Genomic DNA, 20,464 nt, shown 5'->3' with positions numbered 1-20,464 from the left:
TTTCTATTGCTGTGAAGAACACCATGACCACAGCAACTCTTATAAAGGAAAACATTTAATTGTGGTCAGAGGTTCAGTCCATTATCATCATGGTGGGACATGGTGGTGTGCAGGCAGACACAGTGCTGGAGAAGTAGCTGAGAGTCCTACATCTTGTAGGCAACAGGAAGTGGTCTGTCTCACTGGGTGTGGCTTGAGCATATATGAGACCTCAAAGCTCACCTCCACAGTGACACACTTCTTCCAACAAGACCACACCTACTCCAACAAGGCCATATCTCCTAATAGTGCCACTTCCTTTGGAGGCTTTTTTTTTTTTTATTATATCAAACTATCACAGTCACCATATAAAACTCTCTAAAGAAATCCAGTAACTTAAGCCCAAAAGCATTTCATTTATTTTAGTTAGGTCAGGAAACACAAATAAAGTGTAGTTTCTATAGCTATAGGGCTTGGTAAGTAACTGGCATTTCTCAAGGATTGAAGTAGGAAGGCCTTTTAGTAGGGTTAACTAGGTGGGTATAGCATAAGTTTTACACCTGAATTCAGTCATCTGTGACAATGATGGCTGACTGCAGCTTACACGTACGCTTGCTTATACCCCTGGAACAGAATGACAATGAATCCTATGGAAGGCTCCAACTTCCCACTCTGGCTTCAGTAGCATGTTTCAACTAGTTGAAATTCAACCTAGATAGAAACCAACCTAAATTTTTAGATGGGTTAGTGAAAGTCAGCTGTTAGGATACCAATTATAAAGATTTGCAAATCACATTAACATCATAAAATATGCTACCCGTTAAACAAAAAATAAGATCCTGCAAAGCAGTCACGCACCCAACAACTACTGTGTTTTATTTCCTACAGCACATCATGTTAAGAAAATTAAGTTCAAGCAGAACTCAAACCTTGAGAATTAACTCCCTGCTCTCCTACTGCTAAGAATATGATGAGAAAGGCAGTTTAAGAACATCCTTGATGACCCAGATTTCTTTTGACCTTCAAGATGCAAGTCATCCTTTAGCTGCAGTCATAAACCCAAAGGCAACGTTACTGCTTGACCTATAATCTCTTTTGTGTAAGACTGAAGTATTTACTACCAGGTCAAGAAACTTATTCATTTGTTTAAAACTGTTACGATCTTACACAAAGAGGCAGTCAAGTTAATCAATTATGAATGTGCTCAGCATTAGAGCACATTTATCAGGGACAATATAACAATATTTTAATAACCCAAGACCCAGCACAAACCACCCCACAGAGATCCTCTCTTGTTCTTTGTAAGATTTCTAATTTGGTTCAACCATTTTCTCATATTAGCATCCTCACTTCTTTGATATATTATTAACACTAAAAGTGAAAGTTGTCTGTTACCAGTTATAGTTCTAAACACTGATTGGGGGGGGGGGGAAGACCAATTAAATCCAACTTCCTCACAGGGAAAGGCAGGAATCTCCAGGGATGGCCAATGTAGAGAATGGAGAAAGCTTCTGGCACTATGTTTCTAGTTTGAATTAAACCAGGCTGACAGGAGCCCAAAATCATTAACACTTAATAGCAATTGAGTAGACTGGGTAAAATGAATTGGCAAACACTAAGCTGAATTTCAAATGAACTATGGTTACCAGTGGACTTTCTGCTGGCTAGATACATGCTTGGTAATGAGTGGAGCCCAAAGGCTGCAACACCTCTCAGTAGGATGATTCTTCTCTCTGGATACAGACGGGAACACAGACAGGAAGGAGAATGTACCTTTACTGCTCGAGCCAGGCTTGTTCTGTAGATATATGGATGCTTGGAATCTCCAGAGCCCTGAATGTCTGGCACCTCTTTCCAACATTAAATACGCTTAATTAAAAATAAATTTTAAATGGCACTCAGAAATGAGTCCTCAGAGCCCAAACTTTTAACTTAGAGAGGGATTGTTTTCCTCTGCAAATGATGATGCTAAAATGAGACCATTTTGAGAAAAATGAAAGATTTTTTTTTTATGCCTATAAAGTTGACTATGGAGACTCATTCAGAGCTGCAGCTGTGAAGATGACGTGACTGTGACATTTCTGTCGTCTTATAAATGAATGCATGAAAATGTCTCCCAAGTTTCAAGTCATGGGAGGGTCTCACTTTTAAAGTCAACTTCTTTTTCTTTCTTTCTCTTTTTTTTTTTTTTTTTTGTTTTGTTTTTTGACAGGGTTTCTCTGTGTAGTCCTGGAACTCACTCTATAGACCAGGCTGGCCTCCAACTCAGAGATCCACCTGCCTCTGCCTCCTAAGTGTGGGATTAAAGGTGTGCTGTCTGACTTCAACTTCTCTTTCTTAAAAAAGGAAATTACAAGATTAAAAAAAAATTTTAAAAAGGAAATTTCATGAATGACTAAGGACTGTCAAGTCTTGTATATTCATCCACATAAAAGGGAAATCCATGGAAACATTCAGTACCTATGGAAGACCAAGCAAGGACTGTCAAATCTTGTACATTTATCTCCATAAAATGGAAAATTAATGAAAATCACTTTAGTGTCTATACAATTAAAAATTGAAAAAATAAGGAAACACCACACACTAGTTAAAGTGTAGTACATCATTCACAGCAAAACACTAGCAGCAACCTGAATGTCAATCAGTAAGAGAACAAACAAACCATACAACCATAAAACAGACTTTCCCCTGCACTAAAAATAAACTGTGGTTACATATAAAGTATACATCTTATAAACAATGTTTGATTGGGAATAATATAAAAAGTGAAGTAACTGCCTCATTCTTTGGTTCGGGGACAAGTATTCAGTATAAGGGAACAGCACACACAGGCTAGCTTTTAGTTACTGAGATCTTAGTGTGGGTGGTGGGTTTACCACATCAACATGTTTTATAACCTACAAAGATGCTACATATCAAGCTAACATCTTTGGAGGTCAAGAACAATCAAATATTGGTTGTTTCATACAGTGCAACTAATGCACACCAACAATTCACTAATAAAAAGTAAAAAAATAAAGACATATTTATTTAAAATTGGGCAAAAATACATAGTCTCAGGTAACCAAAGGAATAGTCTATGCATGAGAATGGAAAGGATATTTTAAAAGCATAAGCTAATGTCTGGATATTTTATAAGTGGTATTTCATATGGTGTTTCCTATTTCATCTTAACTGACACTTTACAAAGAGGACTCTTCTACCTGCATAGGCAAAGAAGGGGAATACATGTACCTTCACTGCTAAAGGATATTTGTTTTCAATATAAGGAACTGGAAAGGGTTAACAGAAGCTGAAAATTTTAACAAAGATTTTCTATGGCCCAAATTATTAAGGAGAAAATTAAAAATATAATTTAAACATGCTTTTTATGTTCTCCCTTTCATTAGCAAAGTAAATACTCTCTATTAAGAAAACTTGGGAGAGCCCTTGCTCTCTTGGGTGAATGGCATTCAGCTCCACTTAGTATAGCACAGCAGACAAGAAGTGGGAAATGGAGAGCTGACATGGCCTTGACATTAATTTGCTGTACAATGTTAGGAAAAATTACCTGACCTCCCGAGGCACTGCTTCTCTCATGTAACAAGAAATGAAGAAAACAGAACTAACCTAGCTCAAAGGATTGTGATAAGGGATGATTCAAGAAAGTCTTAAAAAACATTTAAGTATCTTAATTAAGCAAATTCAACTTGGAAGAATCACCCTATTTCCTAATAGACAAAACTCCCCAAGAACTGAAAATGAACCCCATGTGGGCGGCACATTACATACAAGACCACCCACCTGGTACTTTCAGTTGACAATCTACTCTCCAACATTCAGGAGCCATGATGCCACTGAAATAAAGGCCAAACAGGCACAAGCGTGGTTCTCAGTCTTTCCCTTTCAGACTCCCCGTGACTCTGGGTCACCAAGCATCTCTGAAGCAGGTGCACTCAATGCACATTAGGATAGCAAAGAAGTATCTGGGCACAGACTGAGGGAGCAGTGCAACAAAGCGGTGGGTACTTGCAACTAAATTTCCATGTGGATATCCTTTCATAAAACCTCTAAATAATTAGAAAATAAGAAAAACTATAGAACATAAAATATAAGCAGGAATTAAGATAAACTTGTTTATAAATATTCCACTGATACAAGGGAAACAGGTCAAAGGAAGAGGACTTACATGGAAAATGGTCTAGCTGTGAAAAGTGCTAAGAACTTGGATGAATTGCAGACATTTTAAAAACCCACACATCCAATACACACCCCCACGCAACCGTCTTGCAGTGTTGAATGCTACTAAGTCCACAGAGAGCCTTGGAACAGGAACGAGTCTCACTAGGCACAGGACCAAGTACGAGAAGCAACACTCAGCACCTGTGGCCAACTGGGAAGTGTGAGAGGAACAGATGGCACACCTGGTTCCATGGCGAGAAACCACGGCATCAGCAGAACCCAGCAGACGCTTCCCCGTTCAACATCTCCCCATTTCCAACGTGTCATCTCACTTCCCTTCTAAGTCAGTAAGGCAAATCTAAACTTAACCACAGGATTTCTCCTAGGAGATTTCATATGGGGAAGTGAAGAGAGAATGCTGGAACTCAGCCTCAGACCTAACCAAGGGAGGGCAGGCCAAACAGTTTCCAAATCACAGACCACAATCCAGGGGTCGGAGCAGCTGGAACAGTATGGGGAAAGAGGAAGAAACATACCAGAAAAGGATGGACCCATTGCAGACTTGAAAATGCTACAACACGAGTCATGGTACTGCCTAAAATGCCAGAGGTAATATTTGGAGAAGATTCTCTTCAGGGAGAAGCTTGAAGACTGGCTTTCATTTCCAACAAAATTAGAATTTTCCACTATCTTAAGGTTTTTTTCTTGAAATGTAAGTCTTCAGCACTCCAGAGGCTAAGCAGGATGATCGGGGTGAGCCTGAGGCCAGCCTGGGCTACAGAGAGACCTGCTTTTAAAAAACCAAAGGGGCAGGGGAACAACCCACAAATCCCTAGGATAGGTAACAGGCAAAGATTGAAACTGATGCTGTTTATATAACAGCTAACCTCAAACAAAGCCATATAGTTAATTCTCATTGTTCTACTCAGGCAAGCGAGTGTGACCTGCAACTAGCAGAACTTACATGAAATTCTCATTTCAAGTTCATTAAACATAAAACTGACACATTTCACATATTTATACAGATGCCGATACCATATCATTTCGTTCAGTTACTCTGCAATTAAAATGGAGAGGGAATGGCTATTATGCAAACTAAATTTTACCTTTTCAGTGTACAAAGTTTTCTAATCATTAGCAATTATTTGTTCTAATCCACAAGCCTGCTACTGCTGGCCATGCTTCTTTTCACAAAAGGGCAAGAGTCCTAAGGACAAGTTCTTGGACTACACAGGTGTGACATGCCTTTGGAACAGTCATTAACTCACAATACAAGCCTATTGATGAGCTAGCTGGCAATTGGTATGCTTGCCTGCACTCTCCCTCATGAAAGTACAAAATCATTTACTTCACTCTCAGGAAGAAGTTCCCTGACTATGAGATATACAGGGACAATAATACTCCAGTTTACCAGATAGAACTTTTGTGTATTTATCCCAAGTTTCTTACATTTCTAAATGTATGGAAAATGGCATGAAATGATTCATTACAATATACAGTACCCATTTTAATAAGCCCCTTTCAATTGGATCTTGGGTCAAAGAATTTTTCTAAGCTTCTTCAAAGGCTCTTAGGTCTTTGGTAAGAGACACTGACTCTTCAATCTGGTGACAGCTGACTCTCCCCCTCTAAGCTACAAGTTTCCACAGCTTTCACCTTAGAAAAAGTGGCCCCTCACTTTCCTTATTTCATGATCCCAGGAAGACAAACCATGAACACTCAACTCCTGCAAGGAGCCACCTAGTCCAAAGAGCAGAAAAGGAGAGCAACCCAGTCAAACACTTGCCACTCAAGAAGGAATCAGGGAGTTTAAGCGACAGATACACAAACTTAGTTGCAGTTGCTGGCCACTGCTCAGCTTGAAGTGTTAGCCCTTCCAAATACTATCTGAAAAAACCCACAAAAAAAAAAAAAAAAAAAAAAAAAAAAAAGGTGAGGATCTTGACTCAAGCAACTCAAAACTGACAGATACAATCTTTGTTCTTATGAACAGTAACAAGTAGAGAGCCCAGGTGCCCAACAACCTTGAAATCATAAGGCAGTTCAATCAGTCACATAAATAACATTTGTACAGAACTACTCCCCTTGGGGATTTTTCTCATTTCACATCCTTGACACAATACAATTAAGTCTACCAATACACATCAGGTCAGGGAATTGCCAGTCTCAAAGCAGGGCAAAAGGACTCACCTCACAGAAGAGGGTGAGCTTGTCATCAGGGAGAAGCCCATTGGCCTCATCCAAGAGAAAATCTCTACGAATAAATTTTTTGAATCCCCAGTCTTTGCCTTGCACGAACCTATAAGCTCGCTGACTCTCTGGAATGAAAAAGAGTGTCATACTCAGAGTTACTCAAAGACCAGCTCAAATCCACAACTTATCAGTGTATGAAGTTACTGGATGTGAAAGTAGAGAAACGTTTACCCATAGCTTTGGTTTCTTCTCCCTTGGCATTCAGGATGGAGAACTTGAACTTTGCCCGAACTTCACTCTTTGGACAACTGACCAATAACAGGTAAAGTGACAGGTAATCTTTGCTTTCTTCATCCAGCCCTTTTGGGTTTACTCGCAAACACCTGCTCAACACAGAAACAAATGTGGATCAAAAGAATCCTTATGATTCCTGAAGTCTAGCATGGAACATCAGAATCCAGAGTGGAAGAAGTGTTTCTGTTGCTGTTGTTGTTAGGTTTGTTTTTGAACATCTAAGCTCCTTACCAGGAGGCTGATTCAACAGAAACTTGAAAATAAAATCTTTCTACACCAATCTGGATATTATTTTAAAAAATAGACGAAAATAAAAGGGTATTCATATCCCTTACATCTCTACCATTTCCTTTATAATTGTCAAATCATTCACCTATCTCAGCCTAAAACATTCAGAAGTTTTTCAGACTACTCTGTTTTTCATTCTTCAATCTCAGAAAAGACAGCCTCAGTTTCTCATGGAGAAATAATTTTGTAAAAAGTCAGAGAACCTTTCAGTAACACTGTGGGAGAAAAATGTATTCTGGAGAAGTATTTGCATATTACGTACTCTTTTTTGTTTGCCTGCTTTTCTAAACAGGATTTCTCTGTGTTAACAGCCCTGGCTATTCTGGAATTATGTAGACCGGGCTGGTCTTGAACTCACAGAGATCCGCCTGCTTCTGCCCCCAAGTGCTGGGATAAAGGTATGTGTCACCACACCTGGCTGACAGATACTCTTTTATAGGTGTGTGTGTATGTGTGTGTGTGTGTGTGTGTGTGTGTGTGTGTGTGTGTGTGTGTGTGTGATGCCTGTGGAGGTCAAAGACACGGGATCCCTCTGGAGTTGGAATCGGGTGGTTCTGAGTCATCCAATGTGTGTGTGCTGGGAACAAAATTCAGATCCTCTGCAAGAGCAGCAAGTATTCTTACCTGCTGAGCCCTTTCTCTAGCCTCCAGCAATCATATTTTAAGATTTAAAATAACAAGTATTGTGGAAGAAGCACAGATAAAAGTAAAACTCTTATTAGACACAGGAATATTCTAAGCTTGGCTTCTAAATAAGAGTTTGAGATGCCAATCTGTTAAGGATGATTCAAAACAGAATTTAGGCAGAACTTAATAGGTTCAACTGAGTTAAGTTGTAAATGTCATTAGCTAAAACGCATGTAGTTCAGACACTGCTCTACCACATAGAATACACAAGCCACATGTATCTTCAGGCCTTGCCAGGGTTACGTCACCTTTCTCAAACAGGTGGTCTAATCCAGTGCCTTTCTAAGGAGTACAGATGCCAAATATATCACTATACAATATGCTAGAGAGGTTAAATATAATGCTTAGAATAAACATTTCGCTCAGTACCTAGCCTACCATTTAATGTACAAAGTCAGCAAATACTGAATTAATAAATTCTTCAGTGGGTTATCAGAGATCAAAGTGGGGATTTAGACACAAAAATGCTTTGATCTTTGCTGGGGACATACGGTTGTATCCCTAACTACCTGCTCCTATTCCTCAAGATGATACTTGGTTTTGATGACACTCATCCTCACTCTCAGATCATAGTCATCTTGCAATAGGCACTAGTTCAGGGATTCCAGCCTTAATCCATTCTGTGCATGAACGACATACTCTTGACTAGACAGTAAATTCAGAAAAAGCTCAAAGACTTGTTGGCATGTGTTAGATATATCCATTGTTACTTCAAGCATAGGGAAGCTACACTTAAGATGTCTCATAGCATGGAACATGAGCAGAGAAATGAGGTCTGCAATGGAATATGCCTCCTGGATGACAGTTATCTCCACCCTCCCAGTTATAAAGCCAAACAAATTTCCTTTATTGCTTAAAAGTAAGCTATTATTGTTAAAGACAGGACTTTCTGTGGTCCAGGCTGGCCTCAAACTCCCTATATAGTAAGGATGACCTTGAACCATTGTCCTGCTCTCCTCTTTAAGAAAGACTTTCTATGTAACCCTGTCTAGCCTGGAACTTGCTATGTAGACCAGGTTGGCCTTAAATTCAGAGATCCACCTGCCTCTGCTTCCTAAGTGTGGGGATGAAAGGTATGTGCTAGCATACCCAGCCTAACCTTGAACTCTTGTGAGAGGTAAGTGAACTTCAACCTCTGAGTGTGTGTGTGGGGTTTCAGGTATCCACCACCCAGTTTATGAGTTCTGGGGACGGGATCTAAGTCTTCATGTATGTGCAGGCAATTTAAAAGTCAAGATTTTAGCTGGGCAGTGGTGGCGCACGCCTTTAATTCCAGCACTCGGGAGGCAGAAGCAGGTGGATCTCTGTGAGTTCGAGGCCAGCCTGGGCTACAGAGTGAGTTCCAGGAAAGGCACCAAAGCTACACAGAGAAACCCTGTCTCAAAAAACCAAAAAAAAAAAGTCAAGATTTTATGTTACAAATTTAGATTTGTTGCTGCATGTGATGGTGTACACCTTTAATCTCAGCACTCAAGAGGCAGAGGCAGGTGAATCTTTTGAGTTCAAGATCAGTCTGGTCTACATTCTGAGTTCCAGGTCAGCCAACTCTACTTAGTGAGACCACATCTCCAAACAAACAAAAAGAAACCCACAAAAATTAGACTTTGTTGCTTTTTCTGGAAAAAACAGAAAATCTGATGATAGTCGGCTCTTCTCCACACATAGCTCTGTTACTGAGCTGTGTGGCCCAAGTCCTTCATATACTTACTGCAGTGCCAAGAACTAACCCTAGAACCTCACACATGCTGGGTGAGCACTCTGCTGCTGAACTACACCCCCCAGTCTTCTAACAATCCTTTATAAAACGTAAATTACAATTATTAATTTCTAGTGTGGGTCTGTATGTGGGTCCATGAGCACCTTGGTTCTAGTGTGGACAACTTGCAGAAATCATTTCTTTTTCTTCCACCATGTGGGCCCCAGGGATCAAACTCGGGTCTTCTGGTAACCCCGGCCTTCTTTATTCACTTATACTACCCTATACAACTCAAGTTTGCTAAATTGTAATAAACTGCTTAAATTATTTCAACCACTTGTTAGTAAGTGCCTACTGTGTCTGGCCCTATTCTAGGCAATGAGGATAAGAAAAGTGAAGTTCCTGCTTTTAAGAACTTACATTCTGCCCATATCCTATTCAAACCAAGCAAAAACAGGCAACATATGGAATAAGTTTACAACTAGAGGTGTTCTTCCTCACCATTTCAGTTTATCATTGGCTCCTGATGAAAAAGTTGAACTTTTTATGACTTCACCCATTTCCTCCCGGCAAAAACTAAAGTTATTGATGGTCCACATGTAGGAGAATTTCACTACCTTGATCTGTTGATAGAAAATTAGGAAGGAATTAAATGTGGGGAACCTGGAAAAAACAGGCTGAAGATCAGACAAGCACCCTCCCTTAACCCCACAGGAAGACAGCAGTTCATCAGGCCCCTGATCTACACTAGAGAAATCTCAGTGACCTACTGCTTCTAGAATGTTTTCAACTTCTGAAAACATTGGCAGGAAGTAAGAAAAACACAGTCAAGGAAACAACAGCAACAATAACAACAAAACATGGACAGGGTAGGGAAAGTCTGAAACTTTGTGGTCCTAAAAGAGCCTGTTATTGAGATGCTGATGTCATTCCTGGGGCTGTGAATCTCAAACATTGCTCAGAGCTTTAGAACACACCCCTATCAAGTAGGATGTCAAGAATCTAGACAAAATCTCTGTGAGTTCGAGGCCAGCCTGGTCTATAAATCAAGTTCCAGGACAGCCAGAGCTGTTACACAGAGAAACCCTGTCTCAAAAACAAAACAAAAAAATCTAGCCAAAGATTCCCCCTTCAATCATCATAGAAAAGCACTAGCCTTGGGAATTCCAACTCTATGTAAGAAAAACAAGAATTTAAGGCTAACAAGAACTTTATCTTGTGGCTTTTGGCAGTTATGCCCCAGAGAAACTAGGAACTCAAAGTTGAAAAGTGATTGCGTTGCTTCTGCCCACTAGCGAAAACATGAACTTACCTGTGTATAGCACCAGCTCTCTGCCACGGGACCACTCGACATTTCTGCCGGAGGTGGAGGACTTGGAACCCTTGACATCGCCAGTTTGAAGGTTAAACTGGGAATCCAAAGTCAGGGGGCAAAGATTTCTGGCTTTTCTTCACCCTGGCAAGACCCAAGAATTAAAACTTATTAGAGTCTTTTAATTGATTATTTTTAATGTTAATTTCAATTTTTATTATTCTTCTCTCATCTAACACACCCTGACCTCAGTTTCCTCTCTCTCCACTCCACCCAGGTCCTCCACCCTTTCCCTACTATCCTATTATGTGATTGATCTTCTAAGATACTAGAAACTCTGTGGCTTGTCTGAAATGTTCTATCTTGATTTAAATATTAACTTCAGAGAAGACCATGTAGTCTCCTAGGCAAAATTACATTATTGTCTATGCATGGTGGCTTACATCTTTATTCTCAGCACTCAGGAGGCAGAGGCAGGTGGATCTCTGTGAATTAGAGACCTGTATATCAAGTTTCAGGCCAGCCAGGGCTACACAAGACCCTGTCTCAAATAAATGAAGTGAATCGAATAAATAAATAAAATTCCATTACTCTTCTGCACAATTCTCAACATCATCTTTAAAATCTGCTGGGCAGGGTGTCACATGCAACTTTCATCCCAACACTCTAGAAACAGGCTGGTGGAGCTCTTGAATTTGAGGCCAACCTAGTCTATACAGCCAGTATCAAGCCAACAAGCTCTGCATAGTGAAACAAAACAACAGAAACAGAGAAACATAACCTAGGGTATATTAAAGCACACTGAAAAGGCTGCTTGATAAAGAGTCAACATGGCTAACGCTAGGTACCTCCTTGCCACCAGAACCTCCCCTCAGGACACAAATGCTCTGCTCCGGTAGAAAATGACCTTGGTACTCTACCCTCCAATTTTCCTGATCGCCTGTGCTTCACTGCAAACTTAAGAGCAGCCTTCTGTTCGACTCCTCTGCCAGCTGCTCTCTTAAAGGGCAACATTTTTACACCTCCCTTAGATGTGCTCCTTTCTCTACAACATCACGTCAAGTTTTCACCTGACTTTCTAGACTTTTCTTGCTTTCTCTACTAATTGCTCTTCAACCTCAATTTCTCTTTCTTTCTTTCCTTTTAGACAGGGTCTCTCTATTATGTAGCTCTGGCTGGCCTGGAACTCACTATGTAGATCAAACTACCTAGAACTCAGAGATCTACCTGCCTTCTGCCTCCTGGGTACTGGGATTAAAGGTGTGTGCCACCAATCCGGCCTTCCTCAATTTCTTTTATTGGATTTTTTTCCTTTACTGTTACTCCCCATGGTTTAATTTTCAATCATTTTCTCAATTTACATTCTCATGGCAACCAATCATTTCAACAGTATCAAATTTCTGCCAGTACACAAACATTCTCAAATGTCTTTAACTTACACCTCTTTTATAGCCCCAAGCCCCTTTCAAATAGCTGCTATAATAAAATCTAACTCAACATCATTTTTAAAAACTTAGGTCATGGACCAGTGTGATGCCTCAGCAGATAAAGTTGCTTGCCACCAAGCCTGCTGACCTGAGTTGAAGTCCTGGAATCCACAAGGTAGAAGGAAATAACCAAGTCCTACAAACTGTCCTTGTACTACATGTATGCCATGGTACATACATGACACACCCACAAAATAAATAACAAATATAATAAAATTATTAAAAATGTAAGGTCAGGCGTACTAGAAGTACGTACTAGAAGGCCCTCTGATATCTGCTTTAAAATAAGGGTGATAGGAAGCAAATAAAACAATACAAATCTGTTAGAGATAACAAGTGCTTGAGTATCTACTATTCTTTGAACTGTCTGGCTTAAGTAATTTTTAAAGTGATGATGATGATAGTATGTGTGTTTATTACTTGTGTTCGTGCATGTATGTGCCAATGCATGTGTGAGCACATCCCATGGTATGCATGTGAAGTTAGAGGACAACTCTTTAGAGTCAGTTTTCTCTTCTTCCCTTTACATGGATTTCAGGATGAACTCAGGTAGTCAGGCTTGCAGAGCTATCTCACCAATATGGTGTTGTCTGTCTTCTTTGCCTGGCTACTTGGAAGCTCTAAGACAAACTTTTTGACTCAGGTTTACATTCCTGTTCTACAAGCTTCATTTTATATGTAATCACACATTCTACTCTAAATTAGTTCTAAGTTCATTAATTTTCTTTGCCTCTTTGCAATAATTCTCTGAACTATTACAGAGTGAGTGTGAGTGTGTGTGTGTGTGTGTGTGTGTGTGTGTGTGTGTGTGTGTTCTATTGTTCCTCCTGAAACTAGAGCTCACAGATTCAGCGAGGCTAGTTGTCTAGTATCTCTAAGCTCCAGGGATCCTCCTGGATCTCTGCCTTCCCAGTGCTGGGATTATAGACATGTGCCACCATGCATGGCTTTTCACGGGCGCTGGAGATCAGAACTCAGGCCTTCATGTATACATAGCATGTTTATTGCCTGAGCTGTCTCCCAAGTATTTTTTCAGTTTGCCTCAAATCCTGAGTAGAGGATGGTATAAGTGAGTAACAGCAAAATCATTTAGTAGTAACTAACCTCACAAACATTTGCTTAAATAGCATTGGTAGGAATGGTAAGATATATCTGTACTTATACAGAATAAAAATACTTATAAATGTAATTAAATGTTCCATTGGTCATAACACTGCCCTAGAAGCATTTATAACTACAGCATCATCTGCCATCACAGACGAAGTTAGCTGTCTTACACACATGGCATGCTGTTTCAAACCACTGCATTCACCAGTTTGTGCAAGTCATGAGACCCAGTCTCACAGGCTTGTTTGTCTAGTAACAAGTTAATATACCTTAGGCAGTTTTACAAATCCCAGTTATCATTACTGCCTAGAATGAAGTTGCAGATTTCCTACTTTTGGGCAGCGCAGCAATGAAGATGTGAATTTTAACGTTGAGTTAAGAGCATAAACCTGGCTCATGAAGCATGTGTTGGAAGCTACACTCCACACTGAGTCATCACAAAGTACTGTGCTGAGCTTATTTTGAAGTTCTTCTTTTTTTAAAAAAAAAAAAAAACAACCTTCAAATTCACCTAACAAATAACAATTAACAGGGCTGGGGATATAGCTGAGTGGTAGAGCGCTCACTTAGCCCCGGTTCAATATCCATTACTTCAACTACTACAAATTTTTAAAATCTAGGAAAAAGACATATATTTTTTCCAATGACATTCTGTTAATTCCTTAGTTTCTTTCCACTGAGTATTACTCCATTATGACCAGGAATAAAGAAATACTATTTTATTGGAATTGGGCAAGTGTGTGCTTGAGTAGTTACTGTAATCTAGCAGTATGATGTTTTTGTTTATTATAACAAAGTGATTTTATTTAAATAATTAAAATGAAAATGTCTTTAAAAAGAAATACTAATTTGGTCTTGGCCATTTTTCTCCTTTTTCTTTTCTTTCTTTCTTTTTTTTTTTCTTTTGACTTGTTTTATAACCAAGTCTTTCTTTGATCTAATTTTTTTTTTAATGCCCAACCCAGCACCTAAGAGAACTGGAGACCCAACCTCAGCTCTGAGAAGCTCTAACCAGACAACCTGCTGGGAGGGAAATTGACTGGGATGGCAGAAGTCTAATTAATTTCACTCATAGTGGGCACCATGGGCAAAGTGTTCATGGGCAAAGGAACCTGGTGCTGCATGAACTCTTCAGCACTTCATGCCAACCGCTGCAGAGGCTCAGCAAAAACAATCTTGGGAAAGGAGAGATCTATTTGAAGGTCATAGTTAGAGAATGTTCGAAAGAGACAACCAGAGCCAAAACATTGTTCACAGCTCAAACAAGTTAAGACATGACCATCTAAGTTCTCTAAGGAGAAAATGATTTCCCCAGGCTTACCAACTCTAGCACACTGACAACTCTCGGTTGAGGATGTCTTTATGTGCCACCATTTATTTTCCTGCTGACCTGTAAGGAAAGTCCTTCCTGGATTATACAGAAAAAAACGTACTTCAGCATATTCCTTTCAACTCTAATACTGGAGGCAGTGTTACTAGCTAATGGCCATCTCTGATGGGATGCTTCCTAGCAGTACTATAAGTACTAACCATCTTTTGACAGGGGATTTAAGTCAATAAATATTATACAATTTCTAACAAGAAGGTTAAACTGTGGAAGGTAAAATGTAGGCAAAAGAGAAACATATAAATGCTATCCAGCAGAAATAATGCTTTGAGCTGAATCTACACAGTTCACTTTTCAGCTGAACCACCTCTTCCTGCCTTCTTACACACTTTGTAAAAATACCCGGTTGCCTGCAGAAGGTTTTAAAGTTTTATTAGATTTTAAAGTTTATAAAGTTATTACTTAAACATAATTTACATCTGTTCTTTGTATCTATTCCTTTATCACCTAACATAGTGCCTAGAAAAGTAAACATACTTTGATTAAAATACTTATCTAGTTATATTAAGTTAGCTAACTTTTCTGATTTTTGTTGTTCCTTTTTGACAGATCTCTAAAACAAGCAGAATTCTAACAACGTTGGGTACGTCAGCTGTGCAATGCAATGGCAATCAGTAATTTGCTCTTTTGAATAAAAACAAACCCAGGTCCAAACTCCTAGCCTAACTCCTAGCCATAACATCAAATCCCAGATCTAGTAAAAACGGGGGTTTGGGCCAGTATGAAGTGTATCTTCCTTTTATAAAGGAAGAAAGATTGACTGTAATTTCTTCATTTTGGAAACACATATCAAGTGGGCTAATTAATTTGGGTTAGCCAATAATTAATTGGCTTCTTATATAATCAGAATTATTTCAACATACAGACAGATTCTACTAGTAACAACAGAAAAGCCAATTGTTTATGTGTGGTATTCACTGAGCTAAGCTAGAATATACTAAAAAAGTATAAAACAGACAGCTTGTACAGCTATTCTGTTTAATCTTTCACAAGCATTCCTTCATCATTAACCTAATCTACTCATCCAGAGAATTAAAAAATAAACCAATGCACACAGACATATATCTCATACATGATGCATACATGCTGAGTTAACTTTATATCCATCAGTTTTAAAATGATAGAAATAAGATCATGAAGATACTAAGTTGAACCATGAAACTTGTTTTGTATATCAAAATAAGTGCTTATTGGCCACTGCATGTGACACAACATGATACCCAGCACAAATGAGCTAACAATGTAGCATGAGCTAGGAACGGATCTTTCAACCAGAGAGCAGTTAAGAACTTTTTTTAAAAGCCTACCTCTACCTTCTTTGCTTTAAAGATTTGTTCAGTTTCTAAAGAAAACTCCCAATGTCATACCTATTTTAAACCTGAGAGACGTTAACATTCCCCAAAATATAAGATGACAAAACCACTGTTGATTTAAAAAACATACACACCGAAAACATATAGAAGATTTGTGTATATTCGTTTTCGAAAGGCTAATGTGACCTAAAAGGAGTTTCTGTTTCTTCTGTTAGTATGTTCAAGCATATTCAGCCCAGGAAGTAATAATTTCTCATTACCTGAGGGACAGCTATTACAGGTCATACTGACATCTTTTGTTGCAATATCTGAATGAGATTTTAATATTTGTTATAAGTAAAGCCTTTGTCCTTTGGTCTAACCTAATGAAATATTAAATACACTGGGCTTTTTTTTTTTTTTTTTTCCCCAGTGTAGAGACACTTAATGAAAATAAGAACACTGAAGAGAGATCTCAATCAGCAAAGGAAAGGTTGGGGTTTCTTGCACGTCCAGTTCATGTTCTGTACAATCTTACAAGACTACTGCTTTTTGTTTGTTTGTTTGTTTTCATTATTAAAAAATCCTATGTACCTATACAAGGATTTTGCAATATTAAGTAGATCTAGAGATAAAAAGAAGCAACTACTTCAGTGTGGCCATGGCGGCCAATGCAACCACGGATCGCTGCAGTTCCTGCTGCTAGGGCTTGTGGACAAGTGTATAGGATCAACAACTCACACTGTGATGAAGAATGATAAAGAAACTGCTGGTACACTTGTAGGTTTTGATGACTTTGTCAATATGGTGCTGGAAGATGTCAGTCTGAAATTACACCAGAAGGAAGAAGATCTAAATTAGGTCAGATTTTACTAATGGAAATAATGTAACAATGCTGGTTCTTGGAGAAGAAGGGTCTAAAGTATAAGTGGACTTCCTTGACTTATGCTAGATTCTGGCTTTTTAAAACAAGCATGAAGACCTGAGTTCAAATCTCCAACACCCTCATAAAAAGCTAAGTGTGGCAACACACATGCATAATCTCAGTGCTGGGAAGGCAGAGACAAGGAGAGCCCTGGAGCCTACTGGCTCGATAGTCTTGCCAAGTTGGTGAGCTCCAGGTTCAGTAACAGATCCTGTCTCAAAAAAATAAGGTGGAGGACAATGGAGAAAGAAATCTGAGGCCTATACATATAAACAGACAGACAGACAGACAGATGAACACACACACACACACACACACACAAACACACACAAACATACACACACCCTTAATAAATTTTTAATCCAAATGAGACAAGACACAAATTCTTCAGTGATTTATGCTCATTTTTTTTTTTAAGATTTATTTATTATGTATACAGTATTCTTCTTGCATGTATGCCTATAGGCCAGAAGAGGGCACCAGATCTCATTACAGATGGTTGTGAGCCACCATGTGGTTGCTGGGAATTGAACTCAGGACCTTTGGAAGAACAGCCAGTGCTCTTAACCTCTGAGCCATCTCTCCAGCCCCAAAATCAGCATTCTTGTCATGACCTGACTACCATGGCCTCTCTGTCTCATAATAATGCCTACGTTTCTTTTCAACCAATATGCTTTACTTAGTCTTTACTTCTGTTGGCACAAATCACTACTGAGCACATAGACTTTTTCTTCATCCTGGAGAGCTTTCTCTCCTCACATTCCCCTACTATGGGGGCAGGCGCTAAGATAGGGTCTCACTCTGTAGCCCAGGCTGGCCTTCATCTCACTGCAATCTTCCTGTCATAGCCTCCCAGGTGCTGGGAGTAGAGGCATGAGGCACAGTACCTGGCTCCATCAGGTCTTTCTCGTGGAGCCCCTCCTGTCATTTAGGTATCCTATAAAATGTAGTAGCCTAAGAGAGCTCTTCCCTGGGGCCTAATCTGGGGCAGTCCTCACTTCTAAGTCTGTTTCTTTCACATTACCTCATTTTTTTTTTTTTAAATTATCACTAACTGAAGTTATCTTGCTTCTATTTCCACACCTATCTAGTATTCCCCACTAGAATTTATGTTCAATAAGAAAATAGCATCTCCCTGTGTCTCCAGTGCTAATACAACAGACATTCAATAAATATTTGTTCCATGATCCTGTTGTTTAGTAGCTAGACTCTTTGGGATCTATTTTCCCTAAGTGTGTCCTATTTACTAAGTTAAACTTCATGAACTACTGAGTAAATGTAGATATACAAAATCTGGCATACATTTTTTGTATGTATATGCATGTGTGGTATGCATCCATGTGTATATGTGCATTCACACATGTGGGTGGGTGCATACGTGTGTGTTAAGTGAACCTGCGCTTATGTGTGCATGTGTGAAGGCCAAACACTGATGTTAACATCTTCCATCACTCTCCCTTTTATTTAGCAGGGTCTCTCACTGAATCCAGAAGCTTGCCAATTCTGACTAGTCTAATGAGCCAGCTTGCCCCTGGATCCCATTTCTGTCTGCTGGGATTACAGGTGGCTACTACCTGCTTGGCTTTATACGGGTTCTGGAAATCTAGGTCCTCACACTTGCTTGGCAAGCACTTTATCCAGCCCACCTAGTCCCTCAAGCATACCTTAAAAAAAAAAAAAAAATCATCATTCATTTTACTCATAAAAGATTTATTAAGTCCAGGCGGTAGTGACACATGCCTTTAATCCCAGCACTTGGGAGACAGAGCCAGGCTAATCTCTGTGAGTTCAAGGCCAGCCTGGTCTACAGAGCAAGATCCAGGACAGGCACCAAAACTATACAGAGAAACCCTGTCTCAAAAAACTGGAAAGGATTTATTAAGTACATCTTAAAACTATAGTCAAAATTCTTTTTTTTTTTTTAATCTCAGAAAAGAAGAGAAAAGGGAATCTGCAGGGATATGGGAGAATTCTTGAATCTACAAGACAATACTGAGAGATGCACAATTCCCAGAACAACTTCTCTTATAGAAAGTACCATTAGCAGGCGCACACCTTAAATCCCAGCACTCAGGAGGCAGAGGCAGGTGGATCTCTGTGAGTTTGAGAGCAGCTTGGTTCACACAGTGACTTCCAGGATAGTCAGGACTACATAAAGAGACCCCCATTGTGCTCTCTCCCTCTCTCCCTCTCTCTCTCTCTGACACACACACACACTCTGACACACACACACACACACACACACACACACACCAAAAACAAAACAAAACAAAAAAAGTAACTGTCAGGAAACCAGTCTGAATTTCTAAGTTATTTCAAGTTAAATTCTATATAATAAATTTCAATAAAATAATCAAATTGAGGCAGATAGTTAGCATTTACTTCGATTCCATCTATAATTTTCCTATTTTACACAGCTTGATTACCTTAAAACGGACATATAGAAACAAAGATAATTAGACATAAACACACATCTATGTCTAGACACTTAACTAAGCTTTTCTAAACATTGTTTTTCAAATTATTGTATATGTGGGAAACTCTGAAACAAAGATAGCATTTAGTGTGTAAGATTTCCCCAGGCTACAGACATTTCTTAGGCAAGTACCGATTCTGAGAGGACTATGAGGACTCCTTCCTTCTTCTCCAGTACCAAAAGCTAGAGTTTCAGAGAAACAGATTGACAGGGCTCACGCATACAAAGTTAAACTGGCAATGAACAAGAAAGGGTATTGAGTCTTTCCCCAAATGCAATAGGTTAACAGTAGAAAGTTCCCACTCATTCCCAAGCTTCAGGGTATGCTGGGAGTTTACAGCCTTATTGCCCTCTTTAGAAGGCAGTAGGTTATAAATAACCACAAACTGTCCTTGTCCCTAAGGAGATCTAGCAGCCAGCTCAAAGGTTAAAATATGGAACAATTTTCACTTCAGATACAACTTTTCCAGACAGCAAAAAATAAAAAATAAAAATGCAAAAAAATTTCATTGCCAATTTAAGGGCCTGGCAGTAATTTCCTTCCCCTAGAATCTACCCACCACTTTAAGAGTTACTGGTACAGACACACTGGCATCATCCTCTACCCTCAAAATAACACTGGGCGAAGGCAATGCATCTATGCTCCAAACTCAGAAGCTTACTCTGGAAAGGAGATTCCATTCAAGTACTTTGTAGGACTGAAAAACTCCAGTAGAAAGACTTTTGGAGTTCCATTTTGCTTTTTAATTTAGGCAAAAATAGCTATGAAACAAAATACATGCAAATAACAGCATATGAGAAAAAAAAATTCAACCTTCACTTGGATGGGGGAATCCAGAAAAATAAAACATGTCCAAAACAAGCATAGGTTTCACAAGGCTTAGGCTAAAACCAGCAGGTGATATGCTGCTTTGTTAATTACAGAACCCCTGCTGGGGAGCAAGACTCTACCAGCTGCTTAAAACAAAAAACCAAAAAACCAACACACAGGACTCATCAGAATAAGCTCTCCACACATAGTTTCAAATCCATCACTTGGGAGATGTCTAAAATGGAGCAAGACAAATTCAAATCAAAAAACAAACTTGCTTATAAAGGGGCTGTTTCACTTCAGAGTGGACTTTTTTTATGACTCCATTTTCATAAATTAACATCATGTGTTACTTCTAAGGAACGATGG

General features: G+C 39.2%; 1 protein-coding gene across 10 annotated transcripts in view; it reads right to left on the bottom strand.

Annotated features, from left to right (window-relative positions):
* The window catches only part of Spop (speckle type BTB/POZ protein), an 84,633-nt gene that overhangs the window by 17,437 nt on the left and 46,732 nt on the right, over window positions 1–20,464 (bottom strand). For 7 of the 10 annotated variants that reach the window (XR_009380713.1, XM_059271592.1, XM_059271589.1 and 4 more), the window contains 5 exons: window positions 16,625–16,708; window positions 10,611–10,754; window positions 9,800–9,921; window positions 6,565–6,716; window positions 6,331–6,458 (listed from right to left, as the gene is read on the bottom strand). Coding sequence is in view for 9 of the 10 variants with exons in the window: in XM_059271592.1 (XP_059127575.1) it covers window positions 6,331–6,458; window positions 6,565–6,716; window positions 9,800–9,921; window positions 10,611–10,688 (480 nt within the window). In the remaining variant the exon portion in view is untranslated. The remainder of the gene's footprint in view (window positions 1–6,330; window positions 6,459–6,564; window positions 6,717–9,799; window positions 9,922–10,610; window positions 10,755–16,624; window positions 16,709–20,464) is intronic. The other 3 variants (XM_059271594.1, XM_059271596.1, XM_059271598.1) reach the window with 1 other exon arrangement.

The sequence above is a fragment of the Peromyscus eremicus genome, chromosome 8a (genome assembly GCF_949786415.1).
Source record: "Peromyscus eremicus chromosome 8a, PerEre_H2_v1, whole genome shotgun sequence".
NCBI classification, from domain to species: domain Eukaryota; kingdom Metazoa; phylum Chordata; class Mammalia; order Rodentia; family Cricetidae; genus Peromyscus; species Peromyscus eremicus.
The sequence above is the reverse complement of the archived record's forward strand: the minus strand, read 5'-3'. Positions and strand labels throughout refer to the sequence as shown.